Raw genomic sequence first — 23,908 nt, forward strand, 5'->3', positions numbered from 1 at the left:
CCTAGCAGTGACTGAGAATTTTTTTCAGATCATCAACTTTGCCCAAGGTCCTAAAGATCAAACCAACAACGTAGTAACAGCATATAATGTATGGCAAGGGCCCCTAAAAGGTAGATTGTAACAGCTGTTTTACGCTTTCAACTCTAATAATACTTGGAAACTAGCGTTTGGTCATCCCTAATGTATTGCAGTCAGGATTGCTGTATTGTGTTTATGACTGAACACAAGAGCACTTTTTGATTTTTCTTTTCTCAAAAATGTAAACGCGTCACTAGAAATATTCCCCTCCCACAATTCTCAGCAACAGAAATTTCTCATGAACGCTCACTGCCACAACAATGAAAACATTTATTGGGCTCCATGACAACTACGGTTGGAAACAAACACTCCATATTCCTGCTGTGATTTGATAGAAAATTTTAATGGATTGATGCTGATGCTCACGAAGAACAATTGAAAAGATAGGGGCAAATTACGGCATTCAACAATCTTACAAGAACAGGGCCTAGCTGGAGATGTCATGAATTAATAAAAGCACCAATATTTTAAAATATATGTCGTCCGTAAACACTACTCTCTTCAAACTATTGTAATAACGCAGCTCATAAAACTCTGCAAGTATAAAAATAAGATTCATTTGGTAATAGGCACTGTAGACTCATTAACGAGGTTACGCTTAATGAGGGAGCAGCATAAATCATGGAGAGTAGACGAGACACCTGCCCATTTTAAAGACTTAAATGACGTTGTTCCACATTTGTGCAGGAACCTCCAGGACCAACTAGAGGCTGTTTAACAGTTTCTTCAGGTATTGAAAGTGTGTGAAAACTGGAGAAAATTCCAAAAACGCAGCTTCACTTTCTCATTTTTTTGTTGGCTGGTTTAATGGCAACAACCTCTTCATCTTCTTCCTCCTCGTCATCATCATCGTCGTCGTCGTCATCGTCGTCGTCTTCATCATCCTCATCGTCATCATCATCATCCTCCTCCTCTTCGTCATCTTCAGAAAACGCACTGGATGCTGCAAACAATGGGATATGGGATATGGGATTTAAATATACAAAGAGGCAGTAATTAATATATTTTTAATGTTTTGGTAAAAAGTGGTAATCTCAAAAAACCCTCAAAAATGATCCAACTGGTAATGCTTTTTTACAAAAAGAATGACTTGTTAAATATAGTCATACAAAGTAAAGCCCTGCGCTTTAAACTCCCACCACTGGGCAGCAGCAATGACTATATTAAAAAGCAAAGAAAAAGTTACTTGCTCACTATTCCAAGTCCCTATGCACATTTAAATAAGAGGTTATTTATTTACGGGTTAATAAGGGTTTTGAAAAATACCTCTCTCTGTCTCAGAGATTTTACCAGCAAGGCGAATGGTTAGTGTAGGACCCACCGAAGAGATTTTGCCTTGACGTGGCAGGTGAGCTTACACTTTAACGGTCATTGAAGAGATACTTGAAAAAAACAAAAACCTCCAGTTATGCAAATGTACCGAGGGATTTAGGAAAGTGAGCAGGGAACTTTGTTAAAGTTAATCGCCTCTGCTTAGTAATCAAAACAGGTGAAAAGCACAGGCTTCCTCCCTTGCAGATTCATGTTGATTAACCCCCTGCAAGCCAAGCTGTTAATACAAAGACTTTGCAGACTCTCCTTTCATGCCAGCGACTTGATACAAAGTAGTAAATGTGTATTTTATTGAAGCCAATCCAAAACAAAAAATTATTTTGTGTTTATGGATAGGGACAAACAGAGCACCGGGCAAGTACCACTTTGGATTAAAAAAAAATAAAAATAAAATGAATGTAGTTTACTTGGAAATAAAAAAAAGTAAATGATGTTTGTAGTCTCTAGACCATGAGACACATATGAAATCTGACATAAGTCTCAGTTCTATTACAGCTAAAACAGCTGGATTTTACCCCAGATCAAAGAAACTTCAAATAAACATAGACACGCACACCGCGACTTGGCAACAGCACAGACAGCACTAAGCAGTTACTAAATTTGGAATAAACCCATCAGGCTCTAGCAGGAGTTGGCTACTTTGAGTCTGTATTAGCCGTCTACAGGACATTGTGGATATGCAGTGGAAGAAAAATAAATAAAATTCCAATGTCTCCAATGTCCAAGTCCTTATTTCCTAAATAACTAAGCAGGACCAAATTGTCCACACTACAGACATTTACAAACCGATTCCCCTGTAAATACTCACTATTCACTTTACAATCTGTTTAGCACCAAATACGTTGAAGGACTTTATACAAAACACCATACAATTGGAGGGGGATGATAAACTGACATTTTAATAAGAATTAAGGCTCTGGATTTTCTTTTTACAGCGGTATATGGCTCTGTTTTGTTTTCTCTTATTGCTTTCCTTAACCCCTTAAGGACTGAGCCAAATGTACACGTTGTGATCAAAACAAAACGTAAATAAAATCTTGAATTTGCGCTATATGTCTGTTCAGGCGTAATTCACCTCTTTCATATTATGTGCACCCACACATATATATATGTATCTCAGGGGACACAGGGCTTTCATTTAACATCAAATATTTAGCTGTGAAACATGATTTAATATAAATAAAATATAAAAAAATGGGAGAAAATAATTATTTTTTTTTAGTTCTATGTGACATTTTAACTGTGAATGTCATAATACGGTTTGCTTTTACTGCAATAAAATACACATTTGTATTCAGCGATGTCTCATGTGTTAAACAGTACCCCCTATGTACAGGTTTTATGGTATTTTGGGAAGTTACAGGGTCAAATATAGCGTGTTACATTTTTCAGTTTTTTTCATATTGAAATTTGCCAGATTGGTTACGTTGCCTTTCAGAACGTATGGTAGCCCAGGAATGAGAATTACCCCCATGATGGCATACCATTTGCAAAAGTAGACAACCCAAGGTATTGCAAATGGGGTATGTCTAGTTTTGTTTAGTAGCCACTTGATCACAAACACTGGCCAATGTTAGTGTTAATATTTGTTTGTGTGTGAAAAATGCAAAAAACTAATTTGAACGCCAATTTTGGCCAGTGTTTGTGGCTACTAAAAAAGACTGGGCATACCTCATTTGCAATACCTTGGGTTGTCTACTATTGCAAATGGTATGCCATCATGGGGGTAATTCTCATTCCTGGGCTACCATACGCTCTCAAAAGCAACGTAACCAATCTGGCAAATTTCAATGAGAAAAAACTGAAACACAAGTCTTATGTTTCAATCTGTAACTTTTGGAAAAAAACAAAAAAACCTGTACACGAGGGGTACTGTTATACTCAGGAGACTTCCCTCAACACAATTATTACTGTTCCAAAACAGTAAAACGTATCACAATTATATCGTCCGTGTAAGTGCCGTGTGTGTGAAAAATACAAAAGAAATTAATTTCACCGACGATATCATCGTTGTAATACATTTTACTGTTTTGAAACACTAATATTTGTGTTCAGCGAAGACTTCCGCGTAAAACAGTACCACCCCCCCCCTCCCCCCCCATGTACAGGTTTTATGGTGAAAAAACCCTGGAAAGTCACAGGGTTAAATACAGTGCTAGCAAATTAAATTCTCTGGACTTTCTGCCTGGGTTGTCAGGCAGGTCTCGCAAATTGTAATTAATAAAATGACCTAATTATGTAAAATTATTACATATACATACATACATATATAATTTTTTTATAAATTATTTTTATTTATATATAGGTATATAGTGATATACGTATATACTTATGTATATAGCCAAAAGTACAAGATAGCACTCCAGGGACTTCCAAGTCGAATGAATAAAACTTAGCTTTTATTAGCTCAAAATAAAAATCAACGTTTCAGTCTGTATCACAGACTTTCATCAGTATCCTGATAAATAAAGTCTGTGATACAGCCAAAAAACAAAGTTTCAGTCTGTATCTGTTTGCGGATAAGCACCGGGCAAGTACATCAAGAAAGGTGGAGTGCATTACTATTTTTGATTTGTACTCATGTATGTGTGTATATATTTCGTTCTACGTGTATTTTTATATCAATATATATATATATTTATTAATTTTAAAATACAGTAAGAACGAAATTACATATATTTATGTATTTGCATATTTATTTTATATTATATATATATATAATGATAATTATATATATTTAATCAATATTCTACGTGTATTTTGATATTAAATATATATAACTGTATATATTATTACACTTAGTGTAGTTACACACACATGCATATATACACACACTTAGATCATATATAATAAATATAATCTAAGTATATATAATTTAATTTTACACTGTTTTAAACTTTAATTTTTTTTACAGTCAGCAGGGGGAGTACCTATCATTACAGGCACTCCCCCTGCTGGCACTGCCTTGGACGGTCCTCGTGATCACATGGCCCAGCGGGGCCGAAAGAGACGGAGTGGGACTCCCAAGTAAGTCCCCATACCACGATCCGGGTAAGTACATAGGACGTCGGGGACATGCTATGCCGCCCCCCGGCGTTTAGAGCCAGATCCCTAAGGATGGCATAGCACGCCCGCCGTCCTTATGGGGTTAATTCTCCTGTGTCTAAACCTGATCCCGACGTTAGAGTGTGCTATGCCGCCCAACAAAAATAGGGCTTTAACGCAGTTAGGGCCCTCCCTCCTGCTGGAATACCTTAGCTGCCAAACAAGATCGGGGCACCTGTCTGACAACCCAGGCAGCCCCCCTGCAGCCAACCCAGCCATGTTACTCTGCGTTCACACGACTTGGATCAGCTGCAGTGAGACTGCCTGGGTTGTGAGGTCCCCTGATATAAAATAATGATATAATTATACATATAGTGACATGAACATACACTTAGCACGAATTATATAGATCATTCTAAGTGCATTTTGATATTCTAAAATTATATAGTTCATACATAACAGCCCACAAAAAATACCAGATAATTTGATTTGCAGGCTCCTTATTTGACACCGTTATTTTCCAAAACCTCATTAAAACCTGTACATGGTGAGCATCATTGTACTCACGAGATATCGCTGAACACCAACTATATGTATTTTATTGGAGTAAAAGCAAACAATATTCTATAATTCATAGTTTAAAATCCACGCAGAAATTGGAAAAAAACATTTCTTAATGTCTCAGTTTTTTGGATGTTATTCATATTAAATTATGTTTCATGTATAAATATTTAATGTGAAATGAAAGTCGTGTTTCTCCTCAACAAAAGTATATATAATAAGAGTGAGTGCACTTAATATAAAAGAGGCAAATTATGGTTGAACAGACATATAGCTCAAATTGTGATGTTTCCTGATTACCTTACCGTAGGATTCGTTTTACTGATGGATTGTGGGTAACTTGTCTGCCCATTGTCAGTGGTTTAATTGCTTGTAATATGTCAATGACTGTAATCACACTGTCTATGACGGAACACTCTGAACCCTAGATATACAGGACACAGTGTACACTAAGCAACAAAAAGTTTGAATAAAACAACCCCCTTTCTCCAGAACACTGGGGGCAATGACAGACCACGGGGCAACTTACCAATCACATGGCGCCCAGAAAGAAAAACTGGACCAGAACCAGACTTCAAACAAAAGGTCACAGGAGGCTGGAGCTCAAACTGTTCGACATTAACCTAGAATGCAAGACGAAGATTATTAGACATGTGACATTGGTGGTACTGACAGGGTGTGAGAAAAACACCTCATCTGATGCAGAGCTCGAAAGTAGGAAGCCCCCTATGATGGTACTCTGTGGCTTGCAGTGGGGGGGAAACTTTGAAAGCCTGGCTAGTAGCACAGGACTACAAATTTTAAGCTCTGCCCTCTCATCCCTCCCCCCCCCCCCCTTTGCTTTGGTTTCAGTGTGTCGTGTGTGATAAGATACATAAACAATACTCTGCACTCACCATCGTCTGACACGAGAGCTTCAAGTTGGCTACAGGAACTGTAATTTCTTTATTCTCATAATTCCGGGCAACTACTTCAATGATATTGTGCTCGTCCTTGGCATCTGCTCCCAGACTAATCTGCAGAAAAAAACAAGGGGTTTAGAACAGGCACAAAATGGCAACGTTGTGTCATACATAGTGAACTAAAAACTCATCAGTTAAAACTAAAAATGTAACAGTTTGTGTGTGAAGTTTGCAAAACAGAAAATACATTAAAAATAAAATAGTGACAGTTGGGGAAGTGTGAGCCAAATCAAACCCCAAGTCCCAATAATGTTTGACAACACATCACTTTTCAATTCTCCTCCAAAGGAGCAGGTACAAGGGGGAAACCCTAAAGCCACTTAAATGGATACTCCACTGACCAAATACAAAATAAATAAAACTCAATTAGATATACCCCATTTATTTATGTATTTTTTATGGGGATTAGATCTAAAACAACTTTCAAAATCCGCAGTTATCTTGTCTGACTTTGCAAGCCCTCCCCTTCTAACCCCGCCCAGACTTTCCGTGGCTGTCCAATCACAGACTTCCCAATGGAGCTTAATAAGAAGTCTTTGCAAAGCAGGTTCTCTGAGCAATTGCTGCTTGAAAACCAAGGGGGGGGGGGGGGGGAACAAGGTTAATTTCTAAAAAAAAAAAAGTGTACATTTCTATTGAAATCTGCACGTTTTGCAAAATTAAATCGCCCTTTACACAAAGCTCATTAGCAAGCTAAAGTGCTTTAACCCCTTATGGGCCAAACTTCTGGAATAAAAGGGAATCATGAAATGTCACACGTCATGTGTCCTTAATGGGTTAAAGAAACATTCCAAACACCATAACTCCTACAGCTTGCTGTAGTGTTTATAGTGCCAAGCATGCACTGGTAGGGTAAGTAGTCAGAACACCAGAACTTACCTGGATCTGCCAGGCACCGGTTGTCACTGCATTGAACTTATTGGCTGAGAGAGCTCAGCTGACACTCAGCCAGTAAGCTGACTACTGCATGGCAGGGCTCTGCGCAGTGGAGCTAGTGCACACGGAGAGGTGAACAGCGGATCCCAAGTAAGTTGTCAAACCATTCTCAAAGCGGGTTGTAGTGGTTATGGTACTTGGCATGTTACTTTAACCTCTAGTGGTGAAAGCAGTTATACGTAGCTTGATTTAATACTAGGGATCGACAGATTATCGGTTTTGCTGAGATTATCGGCCGATATTCCGATTTCTTGTAAACAATACCAATAATGAATGGGTGTGCCAGCACGTCCATAAGGCGGCACAAGGGGCCGCCTTAGGGCCCACAGCGCACTCTATGTTTCCTGTAGCCGGCTGGACTGTAAGGAAGTGCTCACAGAGAGCACTTCCTGTCAGTCCGACCGGGTACAGAAGACAATCTACTGTACCGCGGTGCGCACTGCTCCGCTCGGCCACGCTATCAGGAGACACACCAGGGAGCGGGGACCAAGGAGGGGAGAGAGAATGGGTGGTGGTAAGGATTACTATGGGATGAGGGTGGAAAGGAACTCTATGAGGAAGATGAGGGTGGAAAGGAACTCTATGGGGAAGATGAGGGTGGAAAGGAACTCTATGGGACAGGGAGGGTGGAAAGGAACTCTATGGGACAGGGAGGGTGGAAAGGAACTCTATGGGACAGGGAGGGTGGAAAGGAACCCTATGGGACAGGGGAGGGGGAAGGAACCCTATGGGACAGGGGAGGGGGAAGGAACCCTATGGGACAGGGGAGGGGGAAGGAACCCTATGGGACAGGGGAGGGGGAAGGAACCCTATGGGACAGGGGAGGGGGAAGGAACCCTATGGGACAGGGGAGGGGGAAGGAACTCTATGGGACAGGGGAGGGGGAAGGAACCCTATGGGACAGGGGAGGGGGAAGGAACCCTATGGGACAGGGGAGGAGGAAGGAACCCTATGGGACAGGGGAGGGGGAAGGAACCCTATGGGACAGGGGAGGGGGAAGGAACCCTATGGGACAGGGGAGGGGGAAGGAACCCTATGGGACAGGGGAGGGGGAAGGAACCCTATGGGACAGGGGAGGGGGGAAGGAACCCTATGGGACAGGGGAGGGGGGAAGGAACCCTATGGGACAGGGGAGGGGGGAAGGAACCCTATGGGACAGGGGAGGGGGGAAGGAACCCTATGGGACAGGGGAGGGGGGAAGGAACCCTATGGGACAGGGGAGGGGGGAAGGAACCCTATGGGACAGGGGAGGGGGGAAGGAACCCTATGGGACAGGGGAGGGGGGAAGGAACCCTATGGGACAGGGGAGGGGGGAAGGAACCCTATGGGACAGGGGAGGGGGAAGGAACCCTATGGGACAGGGGAGGGGGAAGGAACCCTATGGGACAGGGGAGGGGGAAGGAACCCTATGGGACAGGGGAGGGGGAAGGAACCCTATGGGACAGGGGAGGGGGAAGGAACCCTATGGGACAGGGGAGGGGGAAGGAACCCTATGGGACAGGGGAGGGGGAAGGAACCCTATGGGACAGGGGAGGGGGAAGGAACCCTATGGGACAGGGGAGGGGGAAGGAACCCTATGGGACAGGGGAGGGGGGAGGAACCCTATGGGACAGGGGAGGGGGAAGGAACCCTATGGGACAGGGGAGGGGGAAGGAACCCTATGGGACAGGGGAGGGGGAAGGAACCCTATGGGACAGGGGAGGGGGAAGGAACCCTATGGGACAGGGGAGGGGGAAGGAACCCTATGGGACAGGGGAGGGGGAAGGAACCCTATGGGACAGGGGAGGGGGAAGGAACCCTATGGGACAGGGGAGGGGGAAGGAACCCTATGGGACAGGGGAGGGGGAAGGAACCCTATGGGACAGGGGAGGGGGAAGGAACCCTATGGGACAGGGGAGGGGGAAGGAACCCTATGGGACAGGGGAGGGGGAAGGAACCCTATGGGACAGGGGAGGGGGAAGAAACCCTATGGGACAGGGGAGGGGGAAGAAACCCTATGGGACAGGGGAGGGGGAAGAAACCCTATGGGACTGGGGGGGGGGAGGGGGAAGAAACCCTATGGGACTGGGGAGGGGGGGAGGGGGAGAAGAAAACCTATGGGGACAGGGGAGGGGAAAGATAAAACCCTATGGGACGGGAGGGAAAGAAACCCTATGGGACAGGGCAGGGGGGGAAGAAACCCTATGGGACAGGGCAGGGGGAAGAAACCCTATGGGACAGGGCAGGGGGAAGAAACCCTATGGGACAGGGGAGGGGGAAGAAACCCTATGGGACAGGGGAGCGGGAAGAAACCCTATGGGACAGGGGAGGGGGAAGAAACCCTATGGGACAGGGGAGGGGGAAGAAACCCTATGGGACAGGGGAGGGGGAAGAAACCCTATGGGACAGGGGAGGGGGAAGAAACCCTATGGGACAGGGGAGGGGGAAGAAACCCTATGGGACAGGGGAGGGTGAAGAAACCCTATGGGACAGGGGAGGGGGAAGAAACCCTATGGGACAGGGGAGGGGGAAGAAACCCTATGGGACAGGGGAGGGGGAAGAAACCCTATGGGACAGGGGAGGGGGAAGAAACCCTATGGGACAGGGGAGGGGGAAGAAACCCTATGGGACAGGGGAGGGGGAAGAAACCCTATGGGACAGGGGAGGGGGAAGAAACCCTATGGGACAGGGGAGGGGGAAGAAACCCTATGGGACAGGGGAGGGTGAAGAAAACCTATGGGGACAGGGGAGGGGGGGGGGTGAAGAAAACTTATGGGGACGGGGGAGGGGGGGGTGTGAAGAAAACCTATGGGGACAGGGGAGGGGAAAGATAAAACCCTATGGGACAGGGGAGGGGGGGAGAAACCCTATGGGACGGGAGGGAAAGAAACCATATGGGACAGGGCATGGGGGTAGGGGGGGAAGAAACCCTATGGGACAGGGAAGTGAAGAACACCATGGGACAGGGCGAGGGGGGGTGAAGAACACTATGGGACAGGGAAGGGGGTGAAAGGAACATTAAGGGAGGACACTAAGTTACAGGGGAGGGAAAATGATCACTGGGGTAGGGACCACTAAAAGAGAAGGGAGAGGAACATTAAGGGGAATTGGGGGGGGTGGGGGGCACTAAGACAGTTAAGGGGTGGGGGGAGTTCCTACCGCACATATTTACACACAAACACATTGCATCCACCGCACACACTGCATTTATTAATCTAATACTCTCACTGCATCCACCACACACACACACACACACACACACACACACTAGACAAGATAATAAAAAATCTGACTGGCATGTATATTTTGTACGTTTACCACATTTAAATTTTTTGTAAAAAAAAAAAAAAAAAAAAAAATACAGAACATCAGTAATATCATCGGTAAGCTATCGGCCTGAAATTTCACAGATTATTGGAATCGGATCTAAAAAATCAATATCGGTCGATCCCCATTTATTATTATTATTGCCATTTATATAGCGCCAACAGATTCCGTAGCGCTTTACAATATTTTGAGAGGGGGGGATGTAACAATAAATAAGACAATTACAAGAAAACTTACAGGAACAATAGGTTGAAGAGGACCCTGCTCAAATGAGCTTACAGTCTATAGGAGGTGGGGTATTAGAAACATTAGGATAGGAAATCTCAAGTAGGAGTGAAGCAGAGCTGGAGGAGAGAGCAAAGCACTATCCCATAGGAGAGAGCAAGAGACAGGTATGTAAGGGAGAGATTACTCTGGGAGGCCATATGCTTTCCTGAAGAGATGGGTTTTAAGGCCCTTCTTAAATGATTGAAGACTAGGGGAGAGTCTGATGGCAGTAGGCCAAAGGAGAGGAGCCGCCCGTGAGAGGTCCTGCAAGCGCGAGTTGGTCGTACGGGTGCGAGCAGCGGTCAGGAGGTGGTCGCGGGCAGAGTGGAGGGTACGAGGAGGGGCATACCTCTGGATCAGTGAAGAGATATAAGAGGGGCTTGAATTGTTCAGTGCTTTAAATGTATGGGTTAGCACTTTGAATTGACTCCTATAGGATACAGGGAGCCAATGTAAGGACTGGCAGAGGGGTGAGGTGTGAGAGGACCGACTGGATAGGAAAATCAGTCTAGCTGCAGCATTCATTACAGACTGTAGCGGGGCAGTACGGCTTTTGGGGAGACCAATCAGGAGAGGATTACAGTAATCCATGCGGGAAATTACTAGAGCATGGACAAGCTCCTTGGTAGCATCTTGCGTAAGAAAGGGGCGGATGCAGGCTATGTTTTTGAGTTGGAACCTACAGGACTTGGCAACAAACTGGATGTGAGACTCAAAGGTGAGACCAGAGTCAAGTATGACGCCAAGACAGCGCGCTTGTAGGGATGGACTCATGTGGATATCACTGACTTGAAGGGAGAGTGAGAGAGAGGAGGATCAGTATTAGGAGGAGGAAAGACAAGGAGTTCAGTTTTAGAGAGGTCAAGTTTGAGAAAGCGTGACTACATCCAGTCAGAGATGGAAGAGAGGCAAGCAGTGACACGTTGCAGGACGGCCGGAGAGAGGTCCGGTGAGGAGAGGTATATCTGAGTGTCATACCAACTTACTGGTGAGATGTCAACTCACCAAGTACCTGAGAATGTAGAGCTTAAACATAATCACCCAGACCACTATCTTAATGAAATAGTTTTTGGTGCAGTGGTCATTACGTTTTAACTCTGCAATGTAAAATATTTCAGTTTTTTTGGGTATTGTAATATTTACATTGCAAGGTAAAATTCACCTCTAGTACTCTTCCCGTGTATGTCTTGGGAGTAGAATGTGTGTAGTTATATATTAAGCACACAGACTATAGAAGCACTACCACTAGAGGTGACAATAGGCAGCAATGAAAATACTGCCTTTCTCTGAAAAGGCAGCGTTTACAGTGCTAAGACTGCCGAAACAGGCTAATGACACCATAATCACTACATGAAGCTGTGTGGTTCTGGTGACGATAACGACACCCGTTAAGTGAAGAAAAACGTTACTATTATTGTATTAGAAATTATCACGTAGTGCATTAACATTCCATTGTGTACGCAGCACAATACGGAAAACTTACAGTGTGCAAGGACAGGCTGTGTTCACATTCATCCTCTTCATCCACCTCGAACGTGTAACGTTTTGTTTTTGATGACAATTCACATCCTGTTTGAAGCAAAAAACGATCGCGTTAGAGTCCCATTTATATAAACTCACAGATTGCAAAGCACTGCACTCCAGACAGCAGAGGGCGCACTAGCACATACTTCTGGGGAGGAACCCACATGGTTACCACATGCAGCATGGTAAGACAACTGGGTGGGTAGAGCAGGTCACAGAACAAGGAAATACCTTCTAACCGAGAAATGCACTAACATCTGCTACAGCATCAGAAAGTAATAGCACAAATTTGCAAATGGCATATGAAACATGGCTTCAGTGAAAGCACACTGACACATCAAAGAGTGTAGAGTGGGTTTCAGAATTTGGGTCACAGTCAGGGCTCTGCCTTGTGTAAAGGGGTCTGACTTCAGCCGCTCCACTACACAGGGCTTCAAGGGACAGTTTAAAAAGGTGACTTTTTTATTTCTAATGCATTAAAATATATATATATATATATTGGGATAGCTGAATTCATTAAACTGCATTTGACAAGTCAAGAAAAATACCAACGCTGTATAATTGGCAGCTGCGTTTATTGCGGTTGCCATGTTAACTGTTTTCCTATACAAATCACTTGTACAGACAGACCAGAAGTAGATAGGAGAGTGCGCTGGATCTTGTATATTGTTATATATTATATATATATATATATATATATATATATATATATATATATATATATATATATATATATGTGTGTATGTATAGCAAGATCTTACTTTAGCGTACTAAATTATTCTCTCAGCCATACATTATTTTAAAATACAAATTGCAAGGGGGTTCCCAATAACACACATGGTTATGATCACATAATCAGCTCGTGTTTGTCCCCAATAATGCTCAGAAACAACTAACCTGTATGTGAAAACATGCCAATCCTTGCAATAAAGTCACCTGATCTCTACATTAAATAATCTGAAATATCTTGATGGGTGAATTGGAAAGTAACAGGCCAACAACCATAACCAACTCTTTGTAGCTTTCAATACACACACTGACATGTGGGGTGCTCCTGGTACCATGCTGGGCAAACTGTGTGTGTATTCTGGGTATAATTATATATTACACACACTGACTGTATACATGTGGGGTGCTCTCCTGGGACCATGCTGGGAAAGCTGTGTGTATTCTGGGTATAATTATATATTACACACACTGACTGTATACATGTGGGGTGCTCTCCTGGGACCATGCTGGGCAGGCTGTGTGTATTTTGGGTATAATTATATATTACACACACTGACTATACATGTGGGGTGCTCCTGGTACCATGCTGGGCAAACTGTGTGTGTATTCTGGGTATAATTATATATTACATACACTGACTGTATACTGGTGGGGTGCTCTCCTGGGACCATGCTGGGCAGGCTGTGTGTGTATTCTGGGTATAATTATATATTACACACACTGACTGTATACATGTGGGGTGCGCTCTCCTGGAACCATGCTGGGAAAGCTGTGTGTGTATTCTGGGTATAATTATATATTACACACACTGACTGTATACATGTGGGGTGCTCTCCTGGGACCATGCTGGACAGGCTGTGTGTGTATACTGGGTATAATTATATATTACACACACTGACTGTATACATGTGGGGTGCGCTCTCCTGGTACCATGCTGGACAGGCTGTGTGTGTATTCTGGGTATAATTATATATTACACACACTGACTATACATGTGGGGTGCTCTCCTGGGACCATGCTGGGCAGGCTGTGTGTGTATACTGGTTATAATTATATATTACACACACTGACTGTATACATGTGGGGTGCTCTGATGGTACAATGCTGGGCAGCCTCTCCCCCACTCACACTACACCCAGTCTGTCTCCTAGTTTATATATACACACACAGCACAAACTACATGTCCCTCACGTGTCCTCCCCAGTAGAAACACTCCATGTCCCCCCGCCAGGTTACACACTATAAACACGCCATGTCCCCCCGCCAGGTTACACACTATAAACACTCCATGTCCCCCCCCAATACACACTATATACACTCCATGCCCACCCCAATACACACTATATACACTCCATGCCCACCCCAATACACACTATATACACTCCATGTCCCCCCACCCCAATACACACTATATACACTCCATGTCCCCCCACCCCAATACACACTATATACACTCCATGTCCCCCCCCAGTATACACACTATATACACTTCATATGCCCCCCCAGTATACACACTATATACACTCCATATGTCCCCCCAGTATACACACTATATACACTCCATATGTCCCCCCAGTATACACACTATATACACTCCATATGTCCCCCCCAGTATACACACTATATACACTCCATATGTCCCCCCCAGTATACACACTATATACACTCCATATGTCCCCCCAGTATACACACTATATACACTCCATATGTCCCCCCAGTATACACACTATATACACTCCATATGTCCCCCCCAGTATACACACTATATACACTCCATATGTCCCCCCAGTATACACACTATATACACTCCACATGTCCCCCCAGTATACACACTATACACTCCATATGTCCCCCCACTATACACACTATATACACTCCATGTCCCCCCCAGTATACACACTATATACACTCCATGTCCCCCCAGTATACACACTATACACTCCATGTCCCCCCCAGTATACACACTATATACACTCCATGTCCCCCCAGTATACACACTATACACTCCATGTCCCCCCCAGTATACACACTATATACACTCCATGTCCCCCCCAGTATACACACTATATACACTCCATGTCCCCCCCAGTATACACACTATATACACTCCATGTCCCCCCAGTATACACACTATACACTCCATGTCCCCCCCAGTATACACACTATATACACTCCATGTCCCCCCCAGTATACACACTATATACACTCCATGTCCCCCCCAGTATACACACTATATACACTCCATGTCCCCCCCAGTATACACACTATATACACTCCATGTCCCCCCCAGTATACACACTATATACACTCCATGTCCCCCCCAGTATACACACTATATACACTCCATGTCCCCCCCAGTATACACACTATATACACTCCATGTCCCCCCCAGTATACACACTATATACACTCCATGTCCCCCCCAGTATACACACTATATACACTCCATGTCCCCCCCGTATACACACTATATACACTCCATGCCCCCCCCCAATATACACACTATATACACTCCATGTCCCCCCAGTATACACACTATATACACTCCATGCCCCCCAGTATACACACTATATACACTCCATGCCCCCCAGTATACACACTATATACACTCCATGTCCCCCCAGTATACACACTATATACACTCCATGTCCCCCCCAGTATACACACTATATACACTCCATGTCCCCCCCAGTATACACACTATTTACACTCCATGCCCCCCCCAGTATACACACTATATACACTCCATGTCCCCCCCAGTATACACACTATATACACTCCATGTCCCCCCCCAGTATACACACTATATACACTCCATGCCCCCCCCAGTATACACACTATATACACTCCATGCCCCCCCCAGTATACACACTATATACACTCCATGCCCCCCCCAGTATACACACTATATACACTCCATGTCCCCCCCAGTATACACACTATACACACTCCATGCCCCCCAGTATACACACTATATACACTCCATGTCCCCCCCAGTATACACACTATATACACTCCATGTCCCCCCAGTATACACACTATATACACTCCATGTCCCCCCAGTATACACACTATATACACTCCATGTCCCTCCCAGTATACACACTATATACACTCCATGTCCCTCCCAGTATACACACTATATACACTCCATGTCCCCCCCAGTATACACACTATATACACTCCATGCCCCCCGTATACACACTATATACACTCCATGTCCCCCCCAGTATACACACTATATACACTCCATGTCCCCCCCAGTATACACACTATATACACTCCATGCCCCCCCCAGTATACACACTATATACACTCCATGCCCCCCCCAGTATACACACTATACACTCCATGTCCCCCCAGTATACACACTATATACTAGGGATCGACCAATATTGATTTTTTAGAGCCGATACCGATATCCTGTGAACTTTCAGGCCGATAGCCGATATAATTTGCCGATATTCTGTACATTTACCATTTTGGAAAATAAAAAACTATTTCTAAAGGTAAATGCACAAAATATACATGCCACGTGTAGTGGATGCAGTGTGTGTGTGTAGTGGATGCAGTGTGTGTGTGTAGTGGATGCAGTGTGTGTGTGTAGTGGATGCAGTGTGTGTGTGTAGTGGATGCAGTGTGTGTGTGTAGTGGATGCAGTGTGTGTGTGTAGTGGATGCAGTGTGTGTGTGTAGTGGATGCAGTGTGTGTGTGTAGTGGATGCAGTGTGTGTGTATAATGCAGTGTGTGTGTATAATGCAGTGTGTGTGTATAATGCAGTGTGTGTGTATAATGCAGTGTGTGTGTATAATGCAGTGTGTGTGTATAATGCAGTGTGTGTGTATAATGCAGTGTGTGTGTGTGTGTGTATAATGCAGTGTGTGTGTGTGTGTGTGTATAATGCAGTGTGTGTGTGTGTGTGTGTATAATGCAGTGTGTGTGTGTGTGTGTGTATAATGCAGTGTGTGTGTGTGTGTATAATGCAGTGTGTGTGTGTGTGTGTATAATGCAGTGTGTGTGTGTGTGTATAATGCAGTGTGTGTGTGTGTATAATGCAGTGTGTGTGTGTGTATAATGCAGTGTGTGTGTGTGTATAATGCAGTGTGTGTGTATAATGCAGTGTGTGTGTGTATAATGCAGTGTGTGTGTGTGTATAATGCAGTGTGTGTGTGTATATAATGCAGTGTGTGTGTGTATATAATGCAGTGTGTGTGTGTATATAATGCAGTGTGTGTGTGTATATAATGCAGTGTGTGTGTATATAATGCAGTGTGTGTGTATATAATGCAGTGTGTGTGTATATAATGCAGTGTGTGTGTATATAATGCAGTGTGTGTATATAATGCAGTGTGTGTGTATATAATGCAGTGTGTGTGTATATAATGCAGTGTGTGTGTATATAATGCAGTGTGTGTATATAATGCAGTGTGTGTGTGTTTGTATAGTGTGTGTGTGTTTGTATAGTGTGTGTGTGTATATAATGCAGTGTGTTTGTGTAGTGTGCATTATATATACACACACTACACAAACACACTGAATTATAAACACAGTGTGTTTGTGTAGTGTATGTGTATAATAATAGTGTGTGTGTGAAGGGGCATTTTTTTTAATTTTTATATTAAATTATTTATTTATTTTTTATATATTGAATTATTATCATTTATTTGTTGTTGTCCCCCCTCCCTGCTTGTTGCCTTGCCAGGGAGGGGGGATATGTTAATCCCTGGTGGTCCAGTGGCATTGGCTTAGCTGGGGGAGGGAAGTGGGGTGGGCAGCAAGCGTTTACTCACATCCGTGCAGCTCCTCCAGCTCCCCAGTGTAAATCTCGCGAGACCCGCGGCCGTCAGAGCTGGCCGCGGGTCTCGCGAGATTTACACTGGGGAGCTGGAGGAGCTGCGTAAACGCTTGCTGCCCGCCCCTCCAGGACCGCCGGGCTTGTAATGAGCCTGGCGGTCCTGGGAGGTATTATCGGCAATATCGGTATCTATATTGGCCGATACCGATATTGCCGAAAATACCGAATATCGGCCGATTAGATGGTAAAACCGATAATCGGTCGATCCCTACTATATACACTCCATGTCCCCCCCAGTATACACACACTATATACACTCCATGTCCCCCCCCAGTATACACACTATATACACTCCATGTCCCCCCCCAGTATACACACTATATACACTCCATGTCCCCCCCCAGTATACACACTATATACACTCCATGTCCCCCCCCCAGTATACACACTATATACACTCCATGTCTCCCCCCAGTATACACACTATATACACTCCATGTCTCCCCCCAGTATACACACTATATACACTCCATGTCTCCCCCCAGTATACACACTATATACACTCCATGTCTCCCCCCAGTATACACACTATATACACTCCATGTCCCCCCCCAGTATACACACTATATACACTCCATGTCCCCCCAGTATACACACTATATACATTCCATGTCCCCCCCCAGTATACACACTATATACATTCCATGTCCCCCCCGGTATACACACTATATACACTCCATGTCCCCCCCAGTATACACACTATATACACTCCATGTCCCCCCCAGTATACACACTATATACACTCCATGTCCCCCCCCCAGTATACACACTATATACACTCCATGTCCCCCCAGTATACACACTATATACACTCCATGCCCCCCCCAGTATACACACTATATACACTCCATGCCCCCCCAGTATACACACTATATACACTCCATGCCCCCCCCCAGTATACACACTATATACACTCCATGTCCCCCCCAGTATACACACTATATACACTCCATGTCCCCCCCAGTATACACACTATATACACTCCATGTCCCCCCCAGTATACACACTATATACACTCCATCCCCCCCCAGTATACACACTATATACACCCCATGTCCCCCCCAGTATACACACTATATACACTCCATTTCCCCCCCAGTATACACACTATATACACTCCATGTCCCCCCCAGTATATACACTCCATGTCCCCCGCCAGTATACACACTATATACACTCCATGTCCCCCCCAGTATACACACTCCATGTCCCCCCAGTATACGCACTATATACACTCCATGCCCCCCCAGTATACACACACTATATACACACTATATACACTCCATGTCCCCCCCAGTATACACACTATATACACTCCATGCCCCCCAGTATACACACTATATACACTCCATGTCCCCCCCAGTATACACACTATATACACTCCATGTCCCCCCCAGTATACACACTATATACACTCCATGTCCCCCCCAGTATACACACTATATACACTCCATGCCCCCCCCAGTATACACACTATATACACTCCATGCCCCCCCCCAGTATACACACTATATACACTCCATGTCCCCCCCCGTATACACACTATATACACTCCATGTCCCCCCCCGTATACACACTATATACACTCCATGCCCCCCCCCAGTATACACACTATATACACTCCATGTCCCCCCAGTATACACACTCCATGTCCCCCCCCAGTATACACACTATATACACTCCATGTCCCCCCCAGTATACACACTATATACACTCCATGTCCCCCCCAGTATACACACTATATACACTCCATGTCCCCCCCAGTATACACACTATATACACTCCATGTCCCCCCAGTATACACACTATATACACTACATGTCCCCCAGTATACACACTATATACACTCCATGCCCCCCCCAGTATACACACTATATACACTCCATGCCCCCCCAGTATACACACTATATACACTCCATGCCCCCCCAGTATACACACTCCATGTCCCCCCAGTATACACACTATATACACTCCATGTCCCCCCAGTATACACACTATATACACTCCATGCCCCCCCCAGTATACACACTATATACACTCCATGCCCCCCCCAGTATACACACTATATACACTCCATGTCTCCCCCCCCAGTATACACACTATATACACTCCATGTCTCCCCCCCAGTATACACACTATATACACTCCATGTCTCCCCCCCCAGTATACACACTATATACACTCCATGTCTCCCCCCCCAGTATACACACTATATACACTCCATGTCTCCCCCCCCAGTATACACACTATATACACTCCATGTCCCCCCAGTATACACACTATATACACTCCATGTCCCCCCAGTATACACACTATATACACTCCATGCCCCCCCCAGTATACACACTATATACACTCCATGTCCCCCCAGTATACACACTATATACACTCCATGCCCCCCCCAGTATACACACTATATACACTCCATGCCCCCCCCAGTATACACACTATATACACTCCATGCCCCCCCAGTATACACACTATATACACTCCATGTCCCCCCCAGTATACACACTATATACACTCCATGTCCCCCCCAGTATACACACTATATACACTCCATGTCCCCCCCCAGTATACACACTATATACACTCCATGTCCCTCCCAGTATACACACTATATACACTCCATGTCCCCCCCAGTATACACACTATATACATTCCATGTCCCCCCCAGTATACACACTATATACACTCCATGTCCCTCCCAGTATACACACTATATACACTCCATGCCCCCCCAGTATACACACTATATACACTCCATGCCCCCCCCCAGTATACACACTATATACACTCCATGCCCCCCCCAGTATACACACTATATACACTCCATGCCCCCCCCAGTATACACACTATATACACTCCATGCCCCCCCAGTATACACACTATATACACTCCATGTCCCCCCCAGTATACACACTATATACACTCCATGTCCCCCCCAGTATACACACTATATACACTCCATGTCCCCCCCCAGTATACACACTATATACACTCCATGTCCCTCCCAGTATACACACTATATACACTCCATGTCCCCCCCAGTATACACACTATATACACTCCATGTCCCCCCCCAGTATACACACTATATACACTCCATGTCCCTCCCAGTATACACACTATATACACTCCATGTCCCCCCCAGTATACACACTATATACACTCCATGTCCCCCCCCAGTATACACACTATATACACTCCATGTCCCCCCCAGTATACACACTATATACACTCCATGTCTCCCCCCAGTATACACACTATATACACTCCATGTCCCCCCCAGTATACACACTATATACACTCCATGTCCCCCCCAGTATACACACTATATACACTCCATGTACCCCCCAGTATACACACTGCCGCTCTCTCACCGAACAGGAAGCTCTCTATGGCCGGTCTAGGGAGCTCCTCCAGGCTGTCTTCCAGGATTGAGCTCATGCTGGCGGTCGCTGCGCAATGAATGCCGGGAGAGAGAGAGAGAGACCGGGATCACACGTGCTGCTCACACACCACGTGCACAACTGCCAAGACAGGAAGGGGCGGGGCCACAGCGACACCTAGCGGCAACACACAGAGCGCGCACTACACGCAGCACAGCGACACCTAGCGGCAACTCCCAGAGCGCACTACACGCAGCACAGCGACACCTAGCGGCAACTCCCAGAGCGCACTACACGCAGCACAGCGACACCTAGCGGCAACTCCCAGAGCGCACTACACGCAGCACAGCGACACCGAGCGATAACTCCCAGAACGCACTACACGCAGCACAGCGACACCGAGCGATAACTCCCAGAACGCACTACACGCAGCACAGCGACACCTAGCGATACCATCCCAGAGTGCACTAAGCACAGCGACACCTAGCGGCAACACACAGAGCGCGCACTACACACAGCACAGCGACACCTAGCGGCAACTCCCAGAGCGCACTACACGCAGCACAGCGACACCTAGCGATACCATCCCAGAGTGCACTAAGCACAGCGACACCTAGCTGCAACACACAGAGCGCGCACTACACGCAGCACAGCGACACCTAGCGATACCATCCCAGAGCGCACTAAACACAGCGACACCTAGCGGCAACACACAGAGCGCGCACTACACGCAGCACAGCGACACCTAGCGGCAACTCCCAGAGCGCACTACACACAGCGACACCTAGCGATACCTCCCAGAACGCACTACACGCAGCACAGCGACACCTAGCGATTCCATCCCAGAGTGCACTACACACAGCGACACCTAGCGATACCATCCCAGAGTGCACTACACACAGCACAGCGACACCTAGCGACACCTCCCAGAACGCACTACACGCAGCACAGCGACACCTCCCAGAGCGCACTACACGCAGCACAGCGACACCTAGCGGCACCTCCCAGAGCGCACTACACGCAGCACAGCGACACCTAGCGATACCATCCCAGAGTGCACTACACACAGCACAGCGACACCTAGCGACACCTCCCAGAACGCACTACACGCAGCACAGCGACACCTAGCGGCACCTCCCAGAGCGCACTACACGCAGCACAGCGACACCTAGTGATACCATCCCAGAACGCACTACACGCAGCACAGCGACACCTAGCGATACCATCCCAGAGCGCACTACACACAGCACAGCGACACCTAGCGATACCTCCCAGAGCGCACTACACGCAGCACAGCGACACCTAGCGATACCTCCCAGAGCGCACTACACGCAGCACAGCGACACCTAGCGATACCATCCCAGAGTGCACTACACACAGCACAGCGACACCTAGCGATACCATCCCAGAACGCACTACACGCAGCACAGCGACACCTAGCGGCACCTCCCAGAGCGCACTACATGCAGCACAGCGACACCTAGCGATACCTCCCAGAGCGCACTACACGCAGCACAGCGACACCTAGCGATACCATCCCAGAGTGCACTACACACAGCGACACCTAGCGATACCATCCCAGAGCGCACTACACGCAGCACAGCGACACCTAGCGATACCATCCCAGAGTGCACTACACACAGCACAGCGACACCTAGCGACACCTCCCAGAACGCACTACACGCAGCACAGCGACACCTAGCGGCACCTCCCAGAGCGCACTACACGCAGCATAGCGACACCTAGCGATACCATCCCAGAGTGCACTACACACAGCACAGCGACACCTAGCGACACCTCCCAGAACGCACTACACGCAGCACAGCGGCACCTCCCAGAGCGCACTACACGCAGCACAGCGACACCTAGTGATACCATCCCAGAACGCACTACACGCAGCACAGCGACACCTAGCGATACCATCCCAGAGCGCACTACACACAGCACAGCGACACCTAGCGATACCTCCCAGAGCGCACTACACGCAGCACAGCGACACCTAGCGATACCTCCCAGAGCGCACTACACGCAGCACAGCGACACCTAGCGATACCATCCCAGAGTGCACTACACACAGCACAGCGACACCTAGCGACACCTCCCAGAACGCACTACACGCAGCACAGCGACACCTAGCGGCACCTCCCAGAGCGCACTACACGCAGCACAGCGACACCTAGCGATACCATCCCAGAGTGCACTACACACAGCACAGCGACACCTAGCGACACCTCCCAGAACGCACTACACGCAGCACAGCGACACCTAGCGGCACATCCCAGAGCGCACTACACGCAGCACAGCGACACCTAGTGATACCATCCCAGAACGCACTACACGCAGCACAGCGACACCTAGCGATACCATCCCAGAGCGCACTACACACAGCACAGCGACACCTAGCGATACCTCCCAGAACGCACTACACGCAGCACAGCGACACCTAGCGATACCATCCCACAACGCACTACACGCGGCACAGCGACACCTAGCGATACCTCCCAGAGCGCACTACATGCAGCACAGCGACACCTCCCAGAGTGCACTACACGCAGCACAGCGACACCTAGCGATACCTCCCTGAGTGCACTACACGCAGCACAGCGACACCTAGCGATACCTCCCAGAACGCACTACACGCAGCACAGAGACACCTAGCGATACCTCCCAGAACGCACTACGCGCAACACAGCGATACCTAGCGATACCTCCCAGAACGCACTACGCGCAGCACAGCGACAACTAGCGGCACCTCCCAGAACGCACTACGCGCAGCAGAGCGACACCTCCCAGAGCGCACTACACGCAGCACAGCGACACCTAGCGATACCTCCCAGAACGCACTACGCGCAGCACAGCGACACCTAGCGATACCTCCCAGAACGCACTACACGCAGCACAGCGACACCTAGCGATACCTC

At 46.6% G+C, this 23,908-nt stretch overlaps 1 protein-coding gene across 1 annotated transcript; it reads right to left on the bottom strand.

Annotated features, from left to right (window-relative positions):
• Positions 1 to 328: 328 nt before the first annotated feature.
• Positions 329 to 21,141, bottom strand: NPM3 (nucleophosmin/nucleoplasmin 3). Its single transcript, XM_063434929.1, has 5 exons — positions 20,979 to 21,141; positions 11,971 to 12,056; positions 5,913 to 6,032; positions 5,546 to 5,639; positions 329 to 1,021 (listed from the first exon to the last, which is right to left on the bottom strand). The coding sequence occupies exons 1-5, from the start codon at positions 21,043 to 21,045 to the stop codon at positions 855 to 857; spliced, it is 534 nt and encodes a 177-aa protein (XP_063290999.1). The 5' UTR covers positions 21,046 to 21,141; the 3' UTR covers positions 329 to 854.
• Positions 21,142 to 23,908: the final 2,767 nt, after the last annotated feature.

The sequence above is a fragment of the Pelobates fuscus genome, chromosome 10 (genome assembly GCF_036172605.1).
Source record: "Pelobates fuscus isolate aPelFus1 chromosome 10, aPelFus1.pri, whole genome shotgun sequence".
NCBI classification, from domain to species: Eukaryota; Metazoa; Chordata; class Amphibia; order Anura; family Pelobatidae; genus Pelobates; species Pelobates fuscus.

What these genes read in the sequence shown, in the direction of transcription:
- NPM3 (XM_063434929.1), bottom strand. Translation starts at nt 21,045, where the DNA reads ATGAGCTCAATCCTGGAAGACAGCCTGGAGGAGCTCCCTAGACCGGCC. An exon ending in CATAGAGAGCTTCCTGTTCG is followed by an intron (nt 12,057 to 20,978) that starts GTGAGAGAGCGG and finishes TGCTTCAAACAG; the next exon opens with GATGTGAATTGTCATCAAAA. An exon ending in ACAGCCTGTCCTTGCACACT is followed by an intron (nt 6,033 to 11,970) that starts GTAAGTTTTCCG and finishes TTTTTTCTGCAG; the next exon opens with ATTAGTCTGGGAGCAGATGC.